Genomic DNA, 24,221 nt, shown 5'->3' with positions numbered 1-24,221 from the left:
GCACCACGACAGTCACGGCTTCTTTAGGTGTCAGTTTATCTGGAGAACACTAAAAAAAGTGTTAATGAACACTTGCGTTCGTAACAAGAACTGTGTGTTAGAAACAGGTACATATTGTTTAGTATAGGCTTGGTGGTAGCATGTGAGACTTTTCGATATGAAAATACAACAGACGTATTTTTCGAACAGCTTATGCAGTTTAGTTATTCGCATGTTCCAGGGATAATATCTTCGACCTTGAGCTGCGATGTACAATGAGTCAGTTTTACTATATGGTACAATTACTCAGTGAAAAGTATGGCCACATGCGAACCATTTACATGATTTATTAAGTTACGTTTTTTATTACATATCGTGATATACTCAACTATGTTAACTCTGTCCCTCCCTGTCTTTCACAAAGCACAGTGACCAGCAGGGTAGGACTCACGGCACCAACATTAAGCACTGTCTTCTGTAAAGTGGAAACGAATTGTTTGTGAGTGAAGTACCTCAAACGTGCTGTAGTGTTCATGCGCTCATTTTAACAACGGATTAGATCGGAGCCGAGAAAGAATCATCGAAAACTGAGAGAAATTAAAAACATCAGATGATTCAACGTAACCCAACAATGAAGAAGAAATTTAAGAATTGAGTAAAGAATACCCTCCTACGACGGCCTGGAAGTGATGAAACATGATTGGCTTTGTATGAAAAAATTATTGTCTGTACCACAGGGTGACTGGATAATTTTCGTGACCTTTAACAATTTTTCAGACTGTTTCGTTGATAGGGCATAGTGCATCCTTCACAATGATGTAGCATCATGAAACTCATGACCCAGATCATGTCGTTCGAATATGGCTCCATCGACGAAATTATATAGTACGAACACATAAAGAGACATTACATAACTAGCCAATTGTAAAGGATGTTGCTCTTCAAAAAATTCTGAGGGCCGACGAACAAGCAACTTCATAGAAAGAGCCAATTGTTCGTTTGAAAATGTGTGATGGTGACTTAAGGATAAAGGTGTACTAGAAGAGAGAAAAATTATTTCAAATTTCACAGTTTGTAACTATATTAAATGTGAGAGCTAAAACACTACTTTTGGTAAGATATCAAAAATCGGCTTCTTTCGTGTTTGAAACAATTACGGTAATGATTAATTTCCTTTCAAAATAATGTTCCCTCAGTGAATACAGGCATATGACAGTTCCCCGTTATTTATGTGTCGTTTACAACTTCTTTCATCCTGCTGGCTTGGTGGTAGGATGTTTTTTAGCAAGTTTTTGCTTCAGATTTATTTGTTGCATGTAAGTGTAATCACTTCTGTTGTAAGAGCTACTTTTGCGCTGTGATCAACATTTATAATCTAATTTGGCAATGTGAAATAGGAAATGTTTTCCTGAAGTTCACCAGAAGACTAGAAGACATTGTGGCCTTCAGCTTGTTCGGCCATCGTGAGCTACCACCAGATGAGAGTTTAAGATGTCAAACTCCACTTTGTGATGAAGTAATTGATGTTTTGTGAACCATCATGAAACTGTTTCCCACTTCATTTTGTTACCATGATACATCAAGCACCGGTACAATACAATGTTGACGTTATTATAAATACAGAATTAAGTTCATGCTTAATAATTAAAAATTCTGAAAGAATACAAGACGTATTATTACAGCAGTAACCTGACGTTTGATAGAAGACATTTTCTTTCAAAAGATAGAAAGAAATTACTTTTTATTCGTATTTATAAAACAGTCAAACATTCCGGACTCTCTGAATGGAAGCAAAAGTCTCACCAATTATCAGTCATAATGCATTAAGCTATCAGCATGTCACTGTATAGCCCCCATTCCAAATTTAATACAGAGCTTAAACTTGTATAACTCTATGAAGACTTATAAATATGAACCCAGTTACATTTGTGCACTAGAGTTGTGGGTTATACCCTACGACAGTGAACATAGTAAAAGCAACATTTTATCAGCGCTCACTATACTGTTGCTTCATACAACTCACCCCCGCTCACCCTTTTATTCCTCCATCTCACTGAACGACTTACTTTTTACATTCTTGTTCGTGTTATGTTCATGTACCAATTTTCACGAACAAGGTATTTCACAGTACAGATGTATAAGTGTTTGATATGGTCCACCTCCTTTGATATACTTGTACCAGCTTAAACTTGCTGTAACCTAAAGATATCTCTTTCATTACAGGCAAATTTCGAGTATGACCAGCAGTTCTCCTCTTGCAATGTAAAAATTCGCTTCTTGTGTCAGAATAATGCAGTATTTACACGCTGTCACCTTGCTAACATCCTAATGAAGTTATAAATGTGACATAATTCTGGGACATGGTTTATTAAACGAGGAACTGAGGATAGATCAGGTCAAAAGCTTACCAAAAAGCATATTTTCCGTATAAATATAAATGTGTAGTTTCTCTGTCTTGTTACAAAGGCATACTACTTCTAATTTCGCCTGCTGCTTATGAGTCTTAAAAATTACTTCTTTTCATTACAAATGTCTGGAGTTACTTTCTATTGTGGTAGACAAGAAAATGTTGCTTGTTTACCACATGGCAAAATGCGATCATTGCCGAAATCTCGTTTCGTTATCTCGAACCGTTTCTGAGATATGACTGGTTTTATTTCATTCTAGCTTCATTGCCAGTGAGCATGATAGCAAATGAGTATGACACATAATATAAATTTTCTCATGGTCGGTGATAGAGGCCTCCTCTCAAATTTAAAGAGAAATTCAGTACGTTAGCTATATTTCATAAGCAGCAATATGTAATCTAATACACACCAATCGGGCGCTAATGACCGTAGCAGTTTTGCGCCCTAAAACCATAACAAAAAAAAAAGAACCACACGCCAAACGCAAATATATACCGATCACTATTTTTATTGCAAACTTCTCGAATTTTACGTAGTGTGTAATTTACATGCAAAGTACCACACCATGGAGCGGCGGGTAGAATAAAATGGCCGTTACTTCGTTATGTCGTTAGGAAAAGACTGTGAAATTGTATGTGCATCCTTTGCCAGTGTCTGTGAACTAATTTGTAGCCATCCAAAGAACAATGGAGAAAATACTGGCCATAATTCTCAGTCTGCAAGTTCACGTTGCTCTGTGTGCTCACTGAAAGAAAATGTTCCTCTTTGTACTTGTTATTCAGTGGGATCAGGAACTATGACTATGAATAAAAGATTTGAACTTTAGATGATTGGTATGTTCTGTACAAGCTCATCTGCACAAAATATGTCGCAGTACCGTAACTAGTATCTGTAATGGAGACAGCACTAGTAGCAGATTCGAGACGTCTTCAACAAGAAGCTACAAGTAAAATAGCCTATCGCCCTTACGTCTAATCATCAAAAGTTAATTGCTCGTCTTAGAAGAGAAAATAACCTCGCTACTAGCCACGTGATTTTGTCAGAATGATGTGCGGCACACAAATAACTACTTCCGTGAAATCTAAGCGATCCAGACGGTTTACAGTCTTCACAAGTTCAATTCCTACATTTACTAAGACACATTCAAGTCTGCCCAGCTCTGACGCATCCAAGCCACAACGCACTCAGGTCTTTGAGTGAAGCTGACAGTTTGACATCTCGATCTGAAGTGTGTCCCACCAGTGCCTCCCTGACCGTGTTTATATAGGGCACAGGGGACCGCCAAACGGAATACCTGATATCAATCGCCCTAGGCACAGGTAGCAGTATATAAATGTCGCCTTTCAAAGGTTCTAATGGCTCTGAGCACTATGGGACATCTGTGGCCAGCAGTCCCCTAGAACTTATAACTACTTAAACCTAACTAAGGACAGCACACACATCGATGCCTGGGGCAGGATTCAAACCTGCGACCGTAGCGGTCACGCGGTTCCAGACTGAAGTGCCTAGAACCGCACGGCAACATCGGCCGGCTGTCGCCTTTCTCGGACATGCATAGTATAAATTCACCGTCGTTTGACAATTTACATTCTTGAATTTTGCATAAATTCAGTCAAGTTTTCTTTAGTTAGTGAAAAGGTTTTAGCTTGAAACTTGGTACAGCTTTGTTATATTGTAAATGTAATTCAGTGCCGTAATTATAACTTCCTATTAGAAATACAAATCATACTTAATCTATCACGAGTAAGGACCTTTCGGCTTGAAATTCGATTTTTAGTAAATAACAAGAAAAACTAATAGCGGCGCACATTGGTGTCACATATTTAATCTTTTTGCGTGAAACTGAGGCTACAAACGAATTTTCAGCTTTCTGTTTCTAATATTTAGTGGCTCCATTTTTTCGTTAAAACCCCGGTTTTAACAAAAATATTGCTGTTGTGAAGTTGGCACTTGTAACTTTTAACTGTGACTTAAATTTACATACTCCGACCAACTATTAGATTTCTAATTTTATTGTTCAGTGCCACTTATTTTTATATTAAGACCGTATACTTTGCCTAACATATTCATTTGATCATTCTGAGACATTAAAATGTTAACACAAATTTACTTAAGCATACACTGACGAAGTTTGGAAAAGTTATTTTAATTATTAATTTCACTCTTAAATCATGGTACAGTCTTTTGCATGTTGAGCACAGGCGCGCTATTATGATGCACTGGTCGTAGTGAAGTAGAGTAAACTCCTGCACAGTCGCTCGTCTCTGAACCTCTTACAATGATACAACACTTGTGTCGCTTCGACACTACTTCTAAACATTAGCGAAATGTTAGCCCTCATCATGAAGCCGATATATAAACCTATAACCAGCATAAAAACCAATTTTTTACCGAAAAGATTCTTTAAAATCATTTTAGAAAGACTTCAGGGTAGCCGACGTAAGCGCTCCGTTTTGACGGAGTAGCGCGGCCGCTATCAGCTCGCCGAAAACTGCTAGACTTTGCCGAACGAAGTCTGTCACAGAAATTCACTCGTGTACGTACCTACTGAGAGGCCGCATTGAATCCATCACAATTAAATGGCGGGCTCAATGAAAATCAGTAAACAGTCTAGTGTTCCCCGGATTCACAATGAACATTTAAGCTTCACAAGCTGCGACATCGTCGGGAAAAAACACAGTGACCCATATATGTCATGTTTCTTTAATTTACGTCTATGGTCACAATCATTTTTGGTTTAACAGGTTACCGGTTTCGGTCTTCAATGAACATCATCAGATCTGTTAGGATTTTGATTTTATGAAACAGATCTGATGATGGTCATTAAAGACCGAAACCGGTAATCTGTTAAACAAAAAACGATTGTGACCATAGACGTAAATTAAAGAAGCTTAGAATATTTAAGCAGTTGTTTCCACGTACGAGTGGGACAGTGAGCTGCCTGGCATGTCGACACGAGCAGTGATGTGATTCGCAAGTCTAGACTACTTCCCATATAGTGAAATATTGGGTTTTAATCGTTTGTGTGGGCGGGAGGTATCCTTAAGTTGCCCTGTAGCCCTTTTGTTACAACTGTACGCAAATCGAGAGTAACACCTTGAACCACACTTGTTGCACAGACGCCCGCTGCTAGCATAGCCGTCCCGCAGCCGCCCCCGCCAGTGGTGGTGGCAGAGGTGACCATCATCAACCAGCCTGTGCAGCAGCAGCAGCAGCAGCAGCAGCAGCAACAACAACAACAGCAGCAGCAGCAGCAACAGCAACAACAGCAACAACAGCAGACGAGCAGCAGCAGTACCCAGTCTGGACAGGCGTCACCGGCCAGTTCGTCCTCACCAGCTCACCCCATGCTCACCTCCAGGAGGGACTCGACCACTCAGGTACACCACAAACCACCACACAGGCTGGCCAGAGCTAGCTCATCTTCCGCATTGTCAACTACTTGAATTCCGCTGCTTCGTCACTGATCTAACACAACATGTTCGTGAAGCCAATCGCTTCCAAAACTCCAAAAGCCACAAAGTACATATATAATGCACATCTAGCTTAAGGTTTACTTGTTTCATTGCGTATTGTTATAACCTCAGGCCTGGCTGCCATATACAAATTGCGCTGCATATGCCCATTAGCAAAACACCGATTAACAAGATAGATACACAAATGATACTGAAAACATTAAATGCCAACTACGGTCATAAGGAGCCTCACATCAATGTACTAGAAATGGAACTTTTTTCCCCCTACCAACTGATCGTAAGCTAAAGAATAGCACATACCTTGTAAAAACCCTGACATTAAGGCATGAATTGTGATTGTAATTAGCATCTAATGTTTTAGTACCATTTTCATATTTATTTTATTAATTGGTGTTTTACTAAAGGGCGCATATAGTGACATTTGTATGTAGTACCCAGACCTTCGCTTATAACAATATATAATTTTTAGCCATTCACTACTTTTATATGAGGCATGAACTCTAAAGGGCATTACACATTATGTTGTATATGAAACACTTAGACTTTAAGTTAGATGAGCATTATATATGCATTTTATGGCTTCTGGATTTTAGTCTTCAAACTCGATCGACTTCACATATATGTTAGAGAATAAACTGGAACATTTTACATTAGGCACTGGCTTATTGTATTTTGGCATATGTTTACATTTCAGCAGTTGATGATGTACTCTTTAATAAATAGGTAGGTATGGAGTCACTTTCCTAAAATTATCGTCTTTGGACATCATATTCTACCTTCCATAGCACTTAATGACTCAGTTCGTCTGCCGTCGGTTAGCCACGAATATAATGATTTGTTATCATAGACAATGATCAAGCTGGTTTCATCTAGCATATAGACCTCGGGTTACTGTATTATATCGTCCTAATATTAAGTATTACAAATTTATGTTTTTTGGTTACTAATCTTGTTACATTTTATGTTTTTGAAATAATGTTCTATTTCCAGTCGTAAAATCCTGACATTCAGTACTTAATGTTTTAATTACTTTTATTATTTAACGAATACATAATACTCACTGTTTATCTACTACAAATGTACTGAAATGATATAATTTCTCACATTTATTTAATGCAAATTTATAAAACAAGTTTCATTACAGTAACATTTGTCTTATTAGAGCATCATCTTATTAAATTAGTTTGGTGGTAGCACCATCTGGCAGGCAGAGATTTCGTGTAGCCATGAGGCTATACCTCTGAGTGGTGCTAAAGAACAATCACTTCAAGGTAAATATCTAAACCTAAGAAGAAGAGGTAGCCAGATAATGTCAAAGTCCTCCTGGTTAAAGTAAATTTGTTACAAGACATGGAATAGACTAGTTTTATTTTCTTAGAGATCTTGAGCCTAGGTACAGTAGTGTTGGGTAGCGCGCCTATGTACGTAAATTCTAATCCAAAACACTGTTGATGTGCAACGAAACTGTGTTCCTTTTGTATCGCGTGCTTGTAAAATCCAAAGCGTAATGTTTCATTCGCTATTCCTTCTCACAGACCTCCTACAGGTTGTGCAGACTACACTACTGCCCGATCTCCAGGCATTATTAGGTCGCACAGTGAGTTCCTGTTTCAACTCCAATTAGCAGTTCGTGAGCTCAGTCCCTCCTTCCTACAGGTGTCATACAAGAACAAGCACTTAGTAAATCTACTATAAATAGTAAGACCTGTGTGAAAATCTTGTGGGCTTGGTGTTCTGCATATTGTAACCATTTGTTACAAGACATCTTGTTGTACACTATGAGCTGCATGTAAATATGTTTAATTGTCACATCTGTGGCGTCGTATTCAGATGATCAACAAATAAACGTATACATATCAATGTGTACAAGATAAGACAATTCTCTACACATTGCTGTAGAAAGATAAGGTTACTTACATATCGTGTATGTATATATCAAATGACATGTGTAGCCTGTATAAAATTTACATGATGTTAAAACTGATGTCGATCTAGAGAACACAGAACCGCGTGGTCATCAAAATTCTAATTATACGCATGTGTATGTGTTCACGACCTCTGTGGTACATAGGTTGTCGTGTCTGTTTTTATAATTGGCAAACGCTGAACACCCCATGATAAACACTACCAAGAAATGTGTCCATTTAACGTTTGACAGTATACACGACAACCTGTGCACCACAGAGGTTAGGCAGGCAATCGACTTTAATGTGCTCACGTAGACATGCTTATAATTAAGTTTCAAAAGTCCACGGGTTCTACACTGCCCAGTCACATTAATGTGACCACCTGTCAAGAGCCTGAATAACAGCGTTTTGCAGCGCTGAAGGCTGCGAAATGTGCAGTAAGAGAGTCGGTGATGTTCTGGAAGGTACCGACAGGATTTAGAGCCATACAATGGACACCTACAGCGGGTTTCTTGGTTGAAAGTCCATGCCACGAACAGCCCGATCGAGGTGGTCGCACAGATTCTAGATTGGATTTACAACTGGGAAGTTTGGTAACCTGGGCAGTACGTCAAATTCTCATCGAGGTGTTCTTCTAACTACGCACTTACACTGCCAGCTATGTGGCAGTTTACTGCTTGTAGATGCCATCGTGCCGAGGAGAAACAAACTGCATGTAGGGATAGCCATGGTTCCCAAGGTTGGACGCATACTTGTGCTGATCCACTGTGCCCTCCAGAATACCGACGTCACCTGGGGAGTGTCACGAAAACATTCCGAAGATCATAACGCTCCCTCATCTGACCTGGACCCCCTTGCTTGCAGACGTTTCACGTCGTCCCAACCAGCAGCTATGTATGCGATGGAGCACAAAACGTGATTCATCTGAAAAGACCTCCTGTTGCCTCAGTGGACAGCCGTTTGCGATATTGGCGTGATAATTTGAGCCTTCAGCGCCGACGAACAGCAATTTGCTGAACAATCGTTGAGAAGACACTGTTGGTAGCCCTTTGGTTCATGTGGACTTAATCACTTGTCACTAAACCCGATGGCCATGCACTTCTGGACAGCATTTAATTTGCTCTGTTTCGGCAATACTTCACTGCTCATACCACCCCATCACCACCACCCCCCCACCTCCCCCGGCCACAACACCGACCGTATCACCCGTTATACAACATTCACTACTGTTGCTGCCACCTGCCGTCTATGATTGGTTATTGCACACTGACGCCGAACATAGGCGGTGATCGCATTAATGTGACTGGCGTGTATGGACATCAATTTTAACACCATAAAATATCTGTCGTATCGTGCAGAGATCGCGGTGCAACAGAAAAGTGAATCGATACCGTGGACGTTAGCTACAATCGCCGTCGACGTATGAGAAACGATCCTGAAAGACCACTCCTGAAAGACCACTCTTCTTCCCCTGATGAATTCTTCTCGGGTTATCAGCCGACTGGTGGCGTCGTCTGTTAGCAACGTTTCGATGAGTTTCGTACCCATCATCTTCTGGCGAAGATGATGGGTGAGAAACTCATCGAAACTTTGCAACATGACGACACCACCACTCGGCTGATAACCCGAGATGAATTCATCAGTGGAATACGACGAGAAAGACTCCAATCGCCTACATTCCTCCCCTGTCAACTCTGCAGCGCCCTCAACATTGCGGTGTTGAGCGTATGAGAACTTGCCCAATTCGAGACCTTAACCACAGAAGTCGTCATGGTAGTTAGGACCACTGATGGACCTGTTCATTTAAATATGGAACACTGTACTCCAAGAATACAGTTTCTTAACCTGTGCATCAAGTGATGCTTCAAAAGTAAATGGTAACTGTAACTTATCAGCCAATCCTGTAACAAAAGTCTGTGTTAAAGTGGAGCACATCTTTTATCCATTTCTGTAATAAAGTGAACCAATGTAGCATATGATACATTGAGGTGAGCGTCCTACCAGAATCATTAGAGAACACAGTTGTGGCCGAATGAAACTAGTTTCGACTAGTCACAACTGTTTCGTACTTGGCACACTCGTGATTTGATAGAGACGTATACAATGTGTGAGTAACCTTATCTTCGTACAGTAATGTGTATAGAATGTTCTTATGTTACACGTATTATTATGTTTACACTTATCTGTTTGTTCCGTATATGAGATGCCACTGATGATGGGCTGTACGCCCGAGTACTGGTCTGGTAAATATACTCATATGAAGCAGATAGTGTGCAGCAAGATGCAGGTGAGAGTAGTGCGGTGTTGTAGCGAGCCCCTGTTGGCGGCAGGTGTACTACAAGAGCCGGCGCGACTCGCGGTCGCACGCGTCGCCGGAGCGGCGCTCGTCGGGCAAGGAGTCTTCGGGCAAGTTCCCGCGGCTGCCGCGCCAGTCGACGGCCATCGACGAGAGCTCGCTGCCGCCGGGGGTGTGGGGCGGCGCCGGGTCGTCGGGCAGCGGCGGCAGCTCCAGCGGCGGCGGCGGCGGGCGGCGCGGCTCGCAGCCCACGCTGTCGCCAGACCTGCAGCCCGCGTCCGACGACGGCGGCGGGGGGCCTCCGGGCCCGGGGGCGGGGCGCAAGGCGCGCCGCGATTCGCTCAGCCCCGACTCCGCCTCCTACAGCCGCGGCCGCCGAGACTCGCGCACACACCTCTCTCCGGACAGGGACCGCGAGGTGAGCGCGCGCGCTGGTCACTGTGCAGTGTCCAGTTCCTCTCCATCTCCTCTGCCTAGATAGTGGTGCATTCAGCTGTCCACAAATAAACTTCCTAGCAGATTAAAACTGCGTGCCACACCAGGACTACTATTCGGGACCTTCGCCCTTCGTGGGCAACTTCTCAACCGAATGTGTTACATGATCACAACTCACAGCACGTTCTCACTACTTTGTATTCTATGTTAACTGGAGGCCTAGTAACGATGGAGAGGCTCCGTCCTCGCCGCATTGCCGGCCGGAGTGGCCGAGCGGTTCTAGGCGCTACCGTCTGGAACCGCGCGACCGCTACGGTCGCAGGTTCGAATCCTGCCTCGGGCATGGATATGTGTGATGGCCTTAGGTTAGTAAGGTTTAAGTAGATCTAAGTTCTAGGGGACTGATGACCTCAGCAGTTAAGTCCCATAGTGCTCAGAGCCATTTGAACCATTTTGAACCCGCGGTAGCCGCAATAGTCCACAACCCCACGACGACTACCACAGTCCACTTCACTCCTTCGCCGCCCCACACTGAACCCAGGGTTATCATGTGGTTCGGCCTCTGGTGGACCCCCTCCCCCCAGGGAACATCTCACACCAGTCGAGTGTACCCCCTACGTTTGCGTGGTAATAGTGGTGTACTCGTACGTGGAGAACTTGTTTTGCACAGCAATTGCCGGCATAGTGTAACTGAGGCGGAATAAGGGAAACCAGCCCGAATTTGCCGAGGCAGATGGAAAACCGCCTAAAAACCCTCCACAGACGGGCCTGTTCGCCGGACCTCGACACAAATCCGCTGGGCGGATTGGTGCCAGGATCCAGGCGCTCCTTCCCTCCCGGAAAGCCATGTGTCAGACTGCACGGCCAACCGGGCAGGCCTCTCACTACTTTGTTTCCATCACTGCCTCATCCTCTATCTTACAAACTTCATTTGAATGCATGCTGTCTGTTCCTTCGAAATAACAAACACCACATAGGTCCCACAGTTGTGAAACGCTATATGTAAGTTGAAGGGGTATCACTGCTTTCACCTGCAGTGGGATCGGCTGTGAGATGTACGAAGATAGTCCGTGCAGTTGCAGTAACGCTGTGTCCCCAATGGCACAGTGGCTGCCACTCCTGCCTAGTAAGCAGAAGATCCTGGGTTCGAATCCGAGTCCGGTACACATTTTCGCTCGTCGCCGCTCATTCCACTTAATGTCCCGCAGCATCTGATCCCCCTTCAATCTACATATAGTGTTTCACAGCTGCAGGATTTGCGAGGCATGTGTTTTCTCAAAGGAACGGACGCCATGGATCCAAATAAGTGATAAGCCTGGATACACTTTCTTCAGTGCGAATGCACAAATACATCCGACCTCATGTGAGAATCTGTAAGTAGTGAACAGGAGAATAGTGGACAGGTAATGCGGATAGGTGGCGCTCGTTGGAAGTGTGCATCGGCTGTGGGCATACCGAGATAGTGCACTGTGTCTCGGATGGCGCAGTGGCTACAGCACCTGCCTAGTAAGCTGGAGATACTAGGTTCGAGTCCCTGTCACATACACAGTTTCACTCGTCGCCACTGATTCCACTTTACGTCCTGCTGCAGCTGGTAACAGTGTTCCCCCTTCAATTTGCAAACTTTATTTTGAAAGAATGGCCCAGGACACGGTTAAGCCATGTCTTCGCAATACCATTTCTTTCAGGAGTGCTATTCTTGCAATTAGGCACGAGGACTTCTGGGAAGTTTGGAAGATAGGAGATGAGGCACTGCCAGAAGTAAAGCTGGGAGAACATGTCATAAGAAGTACTTCGGAAGTACAGACACCGCGTGAAAAGTAAAGGTCCCAGGTTCGAGTCCCAATGTGACACACAATTTTAATCTGCCAGTAAGTTCATGTAAGCCTACACTCCGCTGCAGAGCGGAAATGTCATTCTTAAACCTATTACTATTTCTCACTCTCTTGATATGCTACACATGTTGTAATGTTTATCTTTTTATAACCACCAAATAAGTTGATGTGACTTAATAATGCTTCAGTACCCACAACATGGGATCATTTTATTAGTGCTGTTTGGCATTAATCACAGTTATCTGAGCATGTGGGAAGTTATTACAGACAGTGAGACTAAAAAACAATATTTAATTTTATTACTTACCTTCAGTCATGATGGCCCAAACTTTGTTTCCAGATTTTATCATGTTCTCTATTTACAGGGCTTCCACAGTTATTAAACATGTTAATTGAAGTACTTACATCAAATGAATCCATTTGTTACCTTACTTCTACACACATTTTCTAAAAAAATATTCCACACATAATAAACATCAAACAACTAACACAGGACATATTCCTCACTAAACAAATGGAACAAGTGACTTAGTTTCTGTAAATGTTGACCTTATGTAACAGAACACATCAAAAATTTTGCACATTTGAACAATACGTAACAAGAAAAACTTGTAACTGGCTCTCCTTCAGCCTTTATATGAATTCTGTTTTGGTATGTGAGCTTTCGAGGAATTAACTGATAAACTGTAACGAAAGCGATAGACAATGATTATATGTACACAGTGAAATTACAGTTTAAATGTAATAAAAACAGTGTATTCTTTAATTTAAGCCATCGTTTGTAACAGAATATTCTAAAAATAGTTAATTTTGTTTACATTTAGTAGAGAGCATAAAAAATACCTATGCTAATTAACATAGTCACTTTTTATCCCTTTTATTGTCTATTTAGTACAACTGACATAATGCCATAACTATAAGTGAAAATATTGCTCACATTAATTTCTGACAGCTTAGGAAAACGGTGTTTATGAATTAGCTCAAATGTCGTAATGCATCTGTAAAGATGTATTGCAATTTACTAACTCAAAACATTATCATAGGGCACAATTTCAGATATTTATCGGTCTCTTCTTCCATTTTCATTTACAGGTTCATACGCAGCTGTGCTCTTCCTACATTTTGTTCCACATTCTACAATGTCTTTTTCTTCTTGTTCTTTATTGTTTACTGGTAGTCGTGTTGTTCATGTACCTCTGTTTCTCCATTAGGCTCTATTCAAGGATAAAAATCCCATACAGATAGTATCAGTGCTGCGATACGAATTTTAATGAGGCTGGTGTAACCCATAGGTAGAACGGTTCTAGTTCAGAATTATTAAAGACATGGTGAAGGCTCACAATACTTCATACTGAGGCATAATTGTAGTAGTTGATATTTTTCTCCTTTACATTCATTTTTTCTGTCCTTTTTCAAAATGGAGATTACATTGTGGGACACAGACACATCTAACTCTGGGATACTTGCAGCTTGTATAGGAGTAATCCTGGTGACCCACTTGATTTTTTAGTTCTTTACTCGAGATGTGGGCTATTCTTAACGGTACTATATATTGTAATTCAAAGTCTTGCAGTCTGGAGTTCTAGATAGGTTGCTCTCTCGGTTATGTTGTATTCTTCCCAGGACACTAATTATTACAGGGATGACATCAGGTTTAACGTTCGACATTGTACTGGCCTCGACGCTCAGATCATTAAATTTCAATTTCTTCACAGACGTTTGTCGTTAATATTCCCATCAAACGGCCCAGAGACATCCATTGATGGGCATGATCATCTTTATGATTGACATACAACAACACAGTGTGCTCCACACATTCGACATGTCTCGTCTTGGGTGATCTTCACTGCAATGTTTCTTCGTCGTCAACGCTAGAGGTTGTGGACCAACTATTATAGCTTCTTCATATTTTAAGTTACCGATGAATCTGATCACCCAATATGCTTTGCAAAGATTATTTTATCTTATTCTGAGATTCCGCTTTGACGTTACTTTGATACTTTCTTACCCTGGCAATAATTTTGCTGTTTTCATCTCCAAACATAAATTGTATTATTTGGTGCATTGTAAGCTTTCTATTAAAATTTCATCTGAATGTGAGCAAATTCAATACATTTCCGAAAACGTTCTCCTCATGTAACATGTACTCATAGATATCGTATTCAGTTCCTAAGGGAAACTGATTGTTGGTTGCCATTTTGTTGCGCCTGTGAACAGTATTCTGAAATGCAGAATTTGAAATAAAGAAAATTAACATAATTAAATGCTACAAGAAACTAATTCTGCACTCGCCGAAAACATTGTAAATATAACTCAATTTCGAAGCACGTTATGAACGACGCGTGGTATGAAGTGCAATATTAGACGAATCACAGCCACAAAAAATAAATTGCTGCTCTCTTTGGAAGAAAATAACTGTTAAAAATTCCTATGCCGTTCAGTCAAAATTAATGTACTTGCTAGCATGACACCTGACAATCCTGACTATCCACTGTTTTCACAAGAATACGAGGTGAGGTCTGCCCTGACAGTATGATGCAGACTGTGTTTTTTCCAACTAGGGTGCAGGGGAACAGTAGCACATCTGTAGACAATATTTTTATTCACTCTTCATTACTAGATGGGCATTCTGTTAGTAAAAGGGTGAATGGCCTTTCAGAACATGGTGCACACATTTTAACACTGAAAGGTTTTTGTTTTCAAACAAATTTCAGATATCATTACAAATTATGTACGAAAGTTAATCCAACAGCAATAGTGAGCTTTCTAAAAATAGTCAAGGAACAAAAGTCGCAGGATGTTTATAGTGTCAGTGACATAGATGGCAAATATAGTGCTTTCCCTAACACATGTCTCATGCTTTTGAGCGTTGCTATCCGTTAGAACGTTCTAAACGGAGTACTAGCAGTAAAAGGCAGCCTGGGTGGCTGACTAGTGGTATAAGAACTGTACTACAAAGAAGGAATTATATCAAGATGTTAGAAGTAGTTACAATCAAGCTATAGTTGCCCATTACAAAGAGTACTGTAAGTTGCTTAAAAATGTTATCAGGAAGGCAAAGAGCATGTGGTGCGTAACAGAATAGCTAATTGAAAGGATAAAATTAAAATCACATGGTCAGTTTTGAAGAAATTGTCTGGTCAGCAGCACAAGGTCGACGATATAAAGTTAATTGTTAGTAAAAATATTTCTGTTACTGATAAATCAGTTATGTGTACAGTATTTAACACTCATTTTCTGTGCATTGCTGGTGAACTAAATAAAAATCTAGTTTCTACAGGGATTTATATAACTCTCTTGGATAACGCCGTTCTGACTGATGTCCTAAATTCTCCACTATGATACTGACAAGAGGGATACTGGGTCAATAGTAAAATCACTGAAGACAAGTCCGCCCCCGGTAGCTGAGTGGTCAACGTGACAGACTGTCAATCCTAAGGGCCCGGGTTCGATTCCCGGCTGGGTCGAAGACTTTCTCCGTTCAGGGACCGGGTGTTGTGTGGTCCTAATCATCATCATTTCATCCCCATCGACGCGCAGGTCGCCGAAGTGGCGTCAACTCAAAAGACCTGCACCAGGCGGACGGTCTACCCGACGGGAGGCCCTAGCCACACGACATTTCATTTCACTGAACACAAAAGACTCTCATGGATATGATGCAGTGCCTAGCAGAATATTTAAGTACCGTGCTGCACATGTTAGCCCTCTACTTAGCCATATTTGTAATTTTTCCTTTAGGAACAGTCAGTTTCCTGAATGATTAAAGTACTCACTAGTAAAGCCGCATTATAAAAAGGAAGAAGGGGATAATGTATACAATTTTAGACCTATTTCTATGCCATTAGTGTTTGCTAAAGTTATTGAAAAGGCTCTGTATGTAAGGATAATTGATCATTTTATATCACATAATTTGCTATTAAATGTGCAGATAGGCTTTAGAAGTCGTTTAACAACTGAAAAAGCTATATTCTCTTTTCTCTGTGAGGTACTGGATAGGTTAAACAAACGGTTCCGAACGCTAGGCATATTTTTTGATTTACCTAAGACGTTTGATCGTGTTGACCACAAAATATTGCTCCGGAAGTTGGAACATTGTGGACTACGGGAAGTAGCTCAAAATTGGTTCATCACTAACAATAACAAGATACAGCTAATGGTCATTATTCACAGTGTTGAGAACGATTGTGAAGTGGTATCTGAGTGGGGTACAGTCAAATGGGAGGTGCCCCAACGATCAGTATTGAGGCCACTCCTGTTCCTTGTTTATATAAATAATATGCCCTCTAATATTATTCGTAGCTCTAAAATATTGTGTTGTGTGCAACATTGACTCGGTTTCAAATAGTGCAGTTCATGCCCTAAGTTCATGGCTTGTAGAAAATAAACTAACGCTAAATCACAGTAAGACTCAGTTTTTAAATTCCTAACACACAATTCAACAAAACCTGACGTTTTAATTTCACAGAATGAGCATATGATTAGTGAAACTGAACAGTTCACATTTATAAGTGTTCAGATAGACAGTAAACTCTCATGGAAAGCCAACATTCAGGATCTATTTCAGAGATTTAATGCTGCCATTTTAACTATGTTTACGGTATCTGAAGTAAGTGCTTGTTTGCTTATTTGCATTCTCTTATGTTGTATGGTAATTTGGGGTAACTATTTCCATTCTAAAAGTATATTTTTGGCTCAGAAACGAGCAGTTGGCCCAATAAGTGTTTCAGGTTTGCGAAACTCTTGTCGACCCCTGTTCACTAGTTTGGTTATTTTGACATTAGCCTCTTAAGATATATATATATATATATATATATATATATATATATATATATATATATATATATATATATATATATATATATATATTCTTTACTGTCGTTTCTTGGTAACAATATCAGCTTACTGCCAAGAATAAGCAGCTTTCACTCAGTTAATATGCTCCAGAACTCCAACCTGCATTTGGATTGGACTTCCTTTTGTGCAGAAAGGTATGCAGTATATTCCTGCATCCATTTTCAATAAGCTACTACAAATTTCAAAAGTCTTAGCAGTAATCCACGCGCTCTCAAATCGAAACTGAAGAGTTTCCTCATGGGTTACTCCTTCTGTTCTATTGAGGAGTTCCATGAAGAATTAAGCTGACTTCTTTTGTGTGCATAAACATTTTATATTTATCTGTTATTACTTTTATGTTGTAATTTCATGTACTGACCTATTCCGTAATCTCAGAGATCTGCTCCTCAATTTGGTTCTGCGGACCTTGACATGTAAATAAAATAAATAAATAAAGCAGCAGCTGCAGCAGCTAAAATTAAATAACCTACTCAAAACATTTTTAATTGACAGAAACAGTTTGCTGCTTCGTGTGGCGTAAGGGACAACGCACATACGATAAAAATTCAAACTTTTGCTATGAATCATGGAGCTGGGTTTTACTTGAAAAAAACATAGTTTTTGAGAAATAAAATCTTGTTATTGACAAATAGACTGCACAACATAGGAAAGCTTTTGATAATCACAAAATTCTCTCATTACAAAGAAACTGCAAACACAGCCTCTAACATTCATTGAAAATCCTATAAACGTGTTGTCATTCGATGATAAATTGTACCTGACAATGTCTCGCAGATTCACAAATAACGGAACTATTTCTCTGAAAAACTCAACTTCACGCTATTGTCCTCAAATAAGAATGTCTCAGGACTGCACAACTGACTGACTAATGGATCACCCACAAGTAGCAGTAAACACAGAGTCAAGGATCTTATTCACTAATCATTCAGTGCACTCGATCATATTAGGCCCACTACAGTAGACTTTATTTGCCGTAGCTGAAAAAAAGGTGAGAAACTTATAGCATTCGTAGACCATTCAAGTGCTGGGTTACATACAGACTACCGAACTCTTATGTGCTGCCTCTACTTGTATTTAAGCCCCCAGCCCCCTCTCACACCCCAACCCCTGCAAACCCCTACGCCTTTCCTATGTATCAGGGATTGTCTGTTGTCTTGAGTGAACTTCACCAAAAGTAACAAGCAACATCTTGTCATATGATCTGCAGATAAAACGTATTGTTTGATCGAGCCTACCTGAGTAGAGCTGTGTTCAATTACACGAACAAAAAGTAATCCTTTATCCATAACTGTGTTCTTGGAGTTCAGTTCAGTTCTTGGCATAAGATTAACCTTCATAATGTATTCCTGAAGTATTCTTATCTTGCTCTTTCTTTGCAGTTTCGGGATGTTTCTCTACATGTGTCTCCATATTCCATACTGATGAGCCAAATTAAAAAGAAACTTGATGGATAGAAAGCAACTAAACTGTTAATTATTTTGAAAGTAATGGCCATCAACGTTAAAAGATGCATCCCACATGATACAATAGGGTCAATGTCTTCATGGAAATATGTGGAAATCACATGAGGAGAAATCAGGATTGTGGCTGTGTCCTTATGTTGTAAAAGTTGTTTCACTATACTGCAGCAGTTTCATCAGGAAGCCCGCCATCCTCCGCCCTCCCCACTTCCTCCCAGTGCGATATTTTTTGAGCTCTGAAGAATGACGTTCGTTGGCATCTATATTCTTTGGACGAAGAGATCTTGGTTCTGTAAGCAGCTGCAAACATTTTTCTATGACATCATTGACCTTCTTATCTCACTATGGGACAGTTGTATTAACAATTATGGTGCTTATTTTTGAAATAATAAACATATTCTTACTACTTCGTCTGTGTAATACTTATTTGCTTGCCCCTTACAAATTTCTAACTCTGGTATCTCCAACCTTCACAATCTCTCTCCAGCAACACTTAATCTCGCATACTTGCTAGTTTCGAGCTACATGAAACTGTCGTCACTAAATGTTTTAACTATTATTAGCATTTCAGTTAGGCTCTTGTCACTTATTGCTCTAAGTTTCAGGTCATCATTGTAAAAGGGGTGAATAGTTAATTTTAGGATGCCATGAAGCTTAAAGTCGAAAGAGTGTCTATTTAGGCCTATTCATTTTTCCACAGAGCTTCACTTTTAAAATGCTGCTATAACAATATCAGAAGTGATAGAAAGTGATGGATACATAGTTATTCTTATATTGATACTTACTAGTACCTTCTGAACTAAATATATAAATATATGTAGGATATATTGTCGAAATGACTGGTGCATTTGTTTCAGTTACTACTACTACTACTACGTGATCAAGCCCAGTGGACCGCACACATCTACAAGTTTCCTCCTCCACTGTATTCTGTTCATTGCTGCTATCCCCCACCCATTCACTTGACACTTGGTTTAAATCTTCATGAAGTCCATCCCTCCAACGCTTCTTGGGTCTCCCTGGCACTCACTTTCCTTTAGGTGTGAGATCCAGGAGCTTTCGAGGCCATCTGTGATCCTCCATCCGGGCCACATGGTCGGCCCACTGCATTCGTTTGGCTTTGACAGTTCCTGCTATGTTGGGCTGCTGGTATAGTTCATAAAGCTCTTGGTTGTATCTGATCCACCACTCCCCTATATCTGCATCCAGAACTTCCGAAGCACTTTTGTCTCAAAAACAAGGAGCTTATGGAAGTCCTGTTTCCGGATACTCCATGTCTCACAGCCATATAGAACAACAGGCTGGATGAGGGATTTGTAGAGTCGAATCTTGAACTGTCTGGAGAGATGTCTGGACCGAAGCAGTTGTGCTAGGCTGTGGTAAGATCGGTTTCCTGCTTGTATTCTGGCATTGATCTTTGCTTCACATGACGAGTTCTCAGTGAAACATGCCCCTATGGATTTGAATTCTTGCACTCTCTTGTAGGACTGGTCCCCAATCTGCAATGATTTTAGATGATCAGCAGTCTGAGAATGACCATGCATCATAACGAGGTACTCTGTCTTGGCTTGGTTTATGTTTAGTTCAAATTTGCTGGCAACCTCCTTTAGTGCTTTGGTCATTTGTTTCAGTTACTAGAACAAAAGTTATTTCAAAATCTTCTATACCAAAATGTAATGCCTAAACTGCAACTAGCAGTGCCTACATTGCACTGCATTATAAACAGTGTTTTCAAAACTGCAATATTCTACATAATTTTAATTGAGTGCGTAATGAATGATAGAAAAACAACAAAAAATATAAAGTGTTGTTAGTCCTTTATGTAGAAAGTTGAACCAAAACATTCAGTGTACTTCACTCAGTTGGTTTCATCTAAGCTTGTCAGTAATTATGGAGGCTGTTGTTTACTATTTGCTGGTGACTGAAAATTTTGCAAAATTTTGCCAATATTTCAGTCTTATCAGTGTTTACTGACATTATGGTTACCTCGTCTACCCCTAACACCAATTTTAAGAAACATATTGTTCACAGTGTCATGCACTATAGCTGAACATTGCACAAATGTAAATTCTTATAATACTGGGGGCCTCCAAACCTCTGATAAAGCTCTTATGTAAATGATAATTAAGTAAGAAACAGAATTATTTAATTAGATTAGTCACATTGACAAAGTCCACCTTTTGATACTTTGATACCAAATGAACAATGCTTATGATTATAATAATGTATCATTAGCATTTTATGGGTGCTACACCTCTCAAGACAGTTGGCACTACAAACACTTTATACAGCTTGGTAAGGCTTAAATCATTTTTAATTCTGTAGAGCACAATGGAATACATAAGCTGTCTCAATACAACTGTGGTTTTTGTCTCTTAGTTTTATGTGAACAGAGAAATTTTACAAGATTTGACCATTTTTCAGATATAGCTATCCCTTTTCTCCATTTACTTAACAGAAATAATAAGATGTTGGTAATGCAGATTTCTTCTCATAAACATTTTGTTTCGTTTTGAATTTTGTGGAACTTACTTTTATTTTTATTCTAGAACTACTGTATCAATTTTTACACATATGTCAAATTCTGTTTGCTTGATTTAACTATCTAATTCACATGTCTTCAGTTGTCAGTCATAGCTTCCATACAGATTAAATGATATTTATTTAATTTACTCGAACTTTATATGGTCACATCTCTGGTACCTTTCCAAATGAAAGAAAAAATCTCAGTTAACTCACTATAGAATTAGGATACCAGTTTATAAATTCACAAATATGAATGCAAGAAAAATCCACTTGTAGTCTGTGATATGCCAATAACATCCACTAAACACTGATATTTGCATTCAGTTGTATTATCAGCAGCAATGAAGTAATTATTACCACAAATTTATTAATTTTACAGTTTTGTCTGCGACTTATTTGGAAGCTAGGAACATAAATATGTATCACATACTACCTTTATAATTTTTCAAGTCTTCATATAAGATAATAAAATAACATTTGTAATCAACAATTAGTTTTTAAAACCCTTTATTCTATGCTCTTAATGCTAATGACAAGGTATAACTGCTGTTTATGTCAGTAAGAAGCTTTCACATTAGCGCCCACTACTGCAGCTTGATGCATTAACATGCTACATGATAACTACACCTCTTATCATTGCTGAATTACTTTTGTTAAGTTCCATCATCACTGAGAAATTTATTTACCACATTTACATTAAAATGACACAAATCCATTTCTGTACAATGCTGTTCCTGAATAATTATCATTTGTATATCATACAGATCATTTGACATATGTCGATTTTTCTTATATTGAGACAGATAAACTCTGAACATTTGGCTGTAAGCTTTTGATCTAGTCTGGTGTAGTTTAACTGTATAGATTCTGTCCAAGTTCGCATATTAAATTACTGTATTATATGAATTTCTTGAAGATTTTTTCGGTGTGAAATATACAATATTGGTTTTGTGGTTGTCATTTGTGTTGTTGTTCATGGTTTAATGGATTTTTTTGCTCAGCACCTTTTGTCAGTATAATAAATTTGATAATTGTACTGGCAACAGACTAAACATAAGGCCTTACGAAAATGCTCCCTAAAATATACATTCAAACTCAGTGCAGCAAACAGAAACATAAAGTTAACAAACACTGTACATTGTTCTTAAAATTCTAAATGTATAGCTTTTATATAAATTTTCTTCTAGATACTTCTTAATTTAATATGTTTTTACGTTATTACTCTTGTTGGTTGCTTCTCACTTCTTTCTCTATAATACACATTGTCGTAAACAGATAGATAATTAATTCGCTAACATCATCATCAACTACATAGAAGTAAGTCTGAATTTTAATAATGGTGAGCAATTAGGAGGCTCCACAAGATAATGTAATGTGATGAATTAGTTTCAGACCAAGAACCATATTATGGGATAGAACAATGACTGAGGCAGACGACTTTGTAGGGGATTCATTGGTTGTAACAGAGCATTCTACACAATTTCTCTTTAAATCTGAGCTATGAGCCATTGAGAAATAAGTGATAAAGTCTACCAGTGTTCATCCACTGAAGAATTTGTGTTTTAATACTGGAGTTTTCATAATACCCCATGTCAACAGTGATAGCTGAAAGAGAAGTCACGTAAGGAGATTCAATTTCACAAGAACTTATTTATCTACACATAGAGAAAGAATTCATTTCCTTAAAATGGTAAATCGAGAGGTGAATACAAATGATACTACTTGTCCATAATGTAGACAATCCTCAGGAATTGATAGTGCAAGTTTAAAAATAGACTTGAAAATCCTATGTGTTGAGATTAAAATACTGTTAGGCTAAGACATCAAAATTGAAGAAACAAAAGTTGACAAGTAAGCTACAGAACTGGTTAACCACATTTTTATTTTTTTATAACACCTGTTCAATAACTCAGGTCATGGTCAGAACAACAAACAAATATAAGAGTAAAAATGACCTGGATTGCTTATGGTAAGCCAAGGACTGCTATTTCAGTTTTCAAAACATGAATTTGACACTTGTTGTCACTTACTGCAGTGGACCATTGAATTGTTAATGTGGAAAGCTTGGGATGCTCAGCAAACTGTGGAGAGGTGCACACTGGATTTTACTAATAAAGGCAGGAAACAATTATATTGTGAAACTGAGACTAGTGGAATAAGTAATTGTCATCATGTAACTTACTTCATCTAGTTATTCTCCTTCTCTTATATCATAATCTCTAGTCTTGAATGTGTGTCTTGCTATTGATGGGTTGGACTGACATTCGTTAAATGTCATACACTATCACATCTTTTTCAATTTCTTCATATTTGTTGCTTTTATGATGATCAGGTTTTTAATAGTCAAGAGTCACAATATTTAAACTAGATCGATAAGCTACACTCATTAATGAAGTCTCAAATTTCATTGGTAGCAGATTAGGTAGAAGAAATGTGAATATGGTATATACTGAAATTTCTCCCATACTCACTGCTCTTTCATTACATGCTGTTAATGTAGTGTTTGATACATGCAGACTGACTGTAGTATGTCATCTTCCTTGTTACTGACAATTTTTTTCTTGTTATGTATGTTATTCTGAAATTTATTTCTTCATACATTATATTTAATGACTAACCTAGAACTTTCCACAACATAATCGCCTATTTTGGCTGAAAGTGGCCTAGAGATGTAAAGTTGGTTGCTTCTTGTGGAGTGCCTGAAGTATTGTCCTGCACACTTCCTTATAGATTTGCATGTGAATAAAATCGTAAATATGTTATGATATTTTCAGTTTCAACAGAAATAAGGGAAAAATAAGAGAATGAAAAATAGTAAATAAGTCAGAAAAGCCTGCTTTAATATTACCAGCATGATTAACTCATCATGTGCAATATTTATATTTCTGTTGGGATTCACAGAGGCTCCAAAATGGACTAAGAATTTAATTTTTCGAGTCAAACGTTGTCAAAGTAGCAAGTTCTCCTAGTGAATATGGGCACATTTAGAAGAACAAAAATCAGGGCTACGAAAATATTCCATTGAAATTTGGATATAAATAATAC

The 24,221-nt window shown here is 39.2% G+C and overlaps 1 protein-coding gene across 1 annotated transcript in view; it reads left to right on the top strand.

The window, feature by feature from the left end:
• LOC124716740 (serine/arginine repetitive matrix protein 1-like) overlaps positions 1 to 24,221 on the top strand; it is a 105,359-nt gene that overhangs the window by 53,862 nt on the left and 27,276 nt on the right. Inside the window, exons 7-8 of the mRNA XM_047243284.1 lie at positions 10,081 to 10,240; positions 10,283 to 10,484. Of these exons, the coding sequence (XP_047099240.1) occupies positions 10,081 to 10,240; positions 10,283 to 10,484 (362 nt within the window). The remainder of the gene's footprint in view (positions 1 to 10,080; positions 10,241 to 10,282; positions 10,485 to 24,221) is intronic.

The sequence above is a fragment of the Schistocerca piceifrons genome, chromosome 9 (genome assembly GCF_021461385.2).
Source record: "Schistocerca piceifrons isolate TAMUIC-IGC-003096 chromosome 9, iqSchPice1.1, whole genome shotgun sequence".
Taxonomy (NCBI): Eukaryota; Metazoa; Arthropoda; class Insecta; order Orthoptera; family Acrididae; genus Schistocerca; species Schistocerca piceifrons.
The sequence above is the reverse complement of the archived record's forward strand: the minus strand, read 5'-3'. Positions and strand labels throughout refer to the sequence as shown.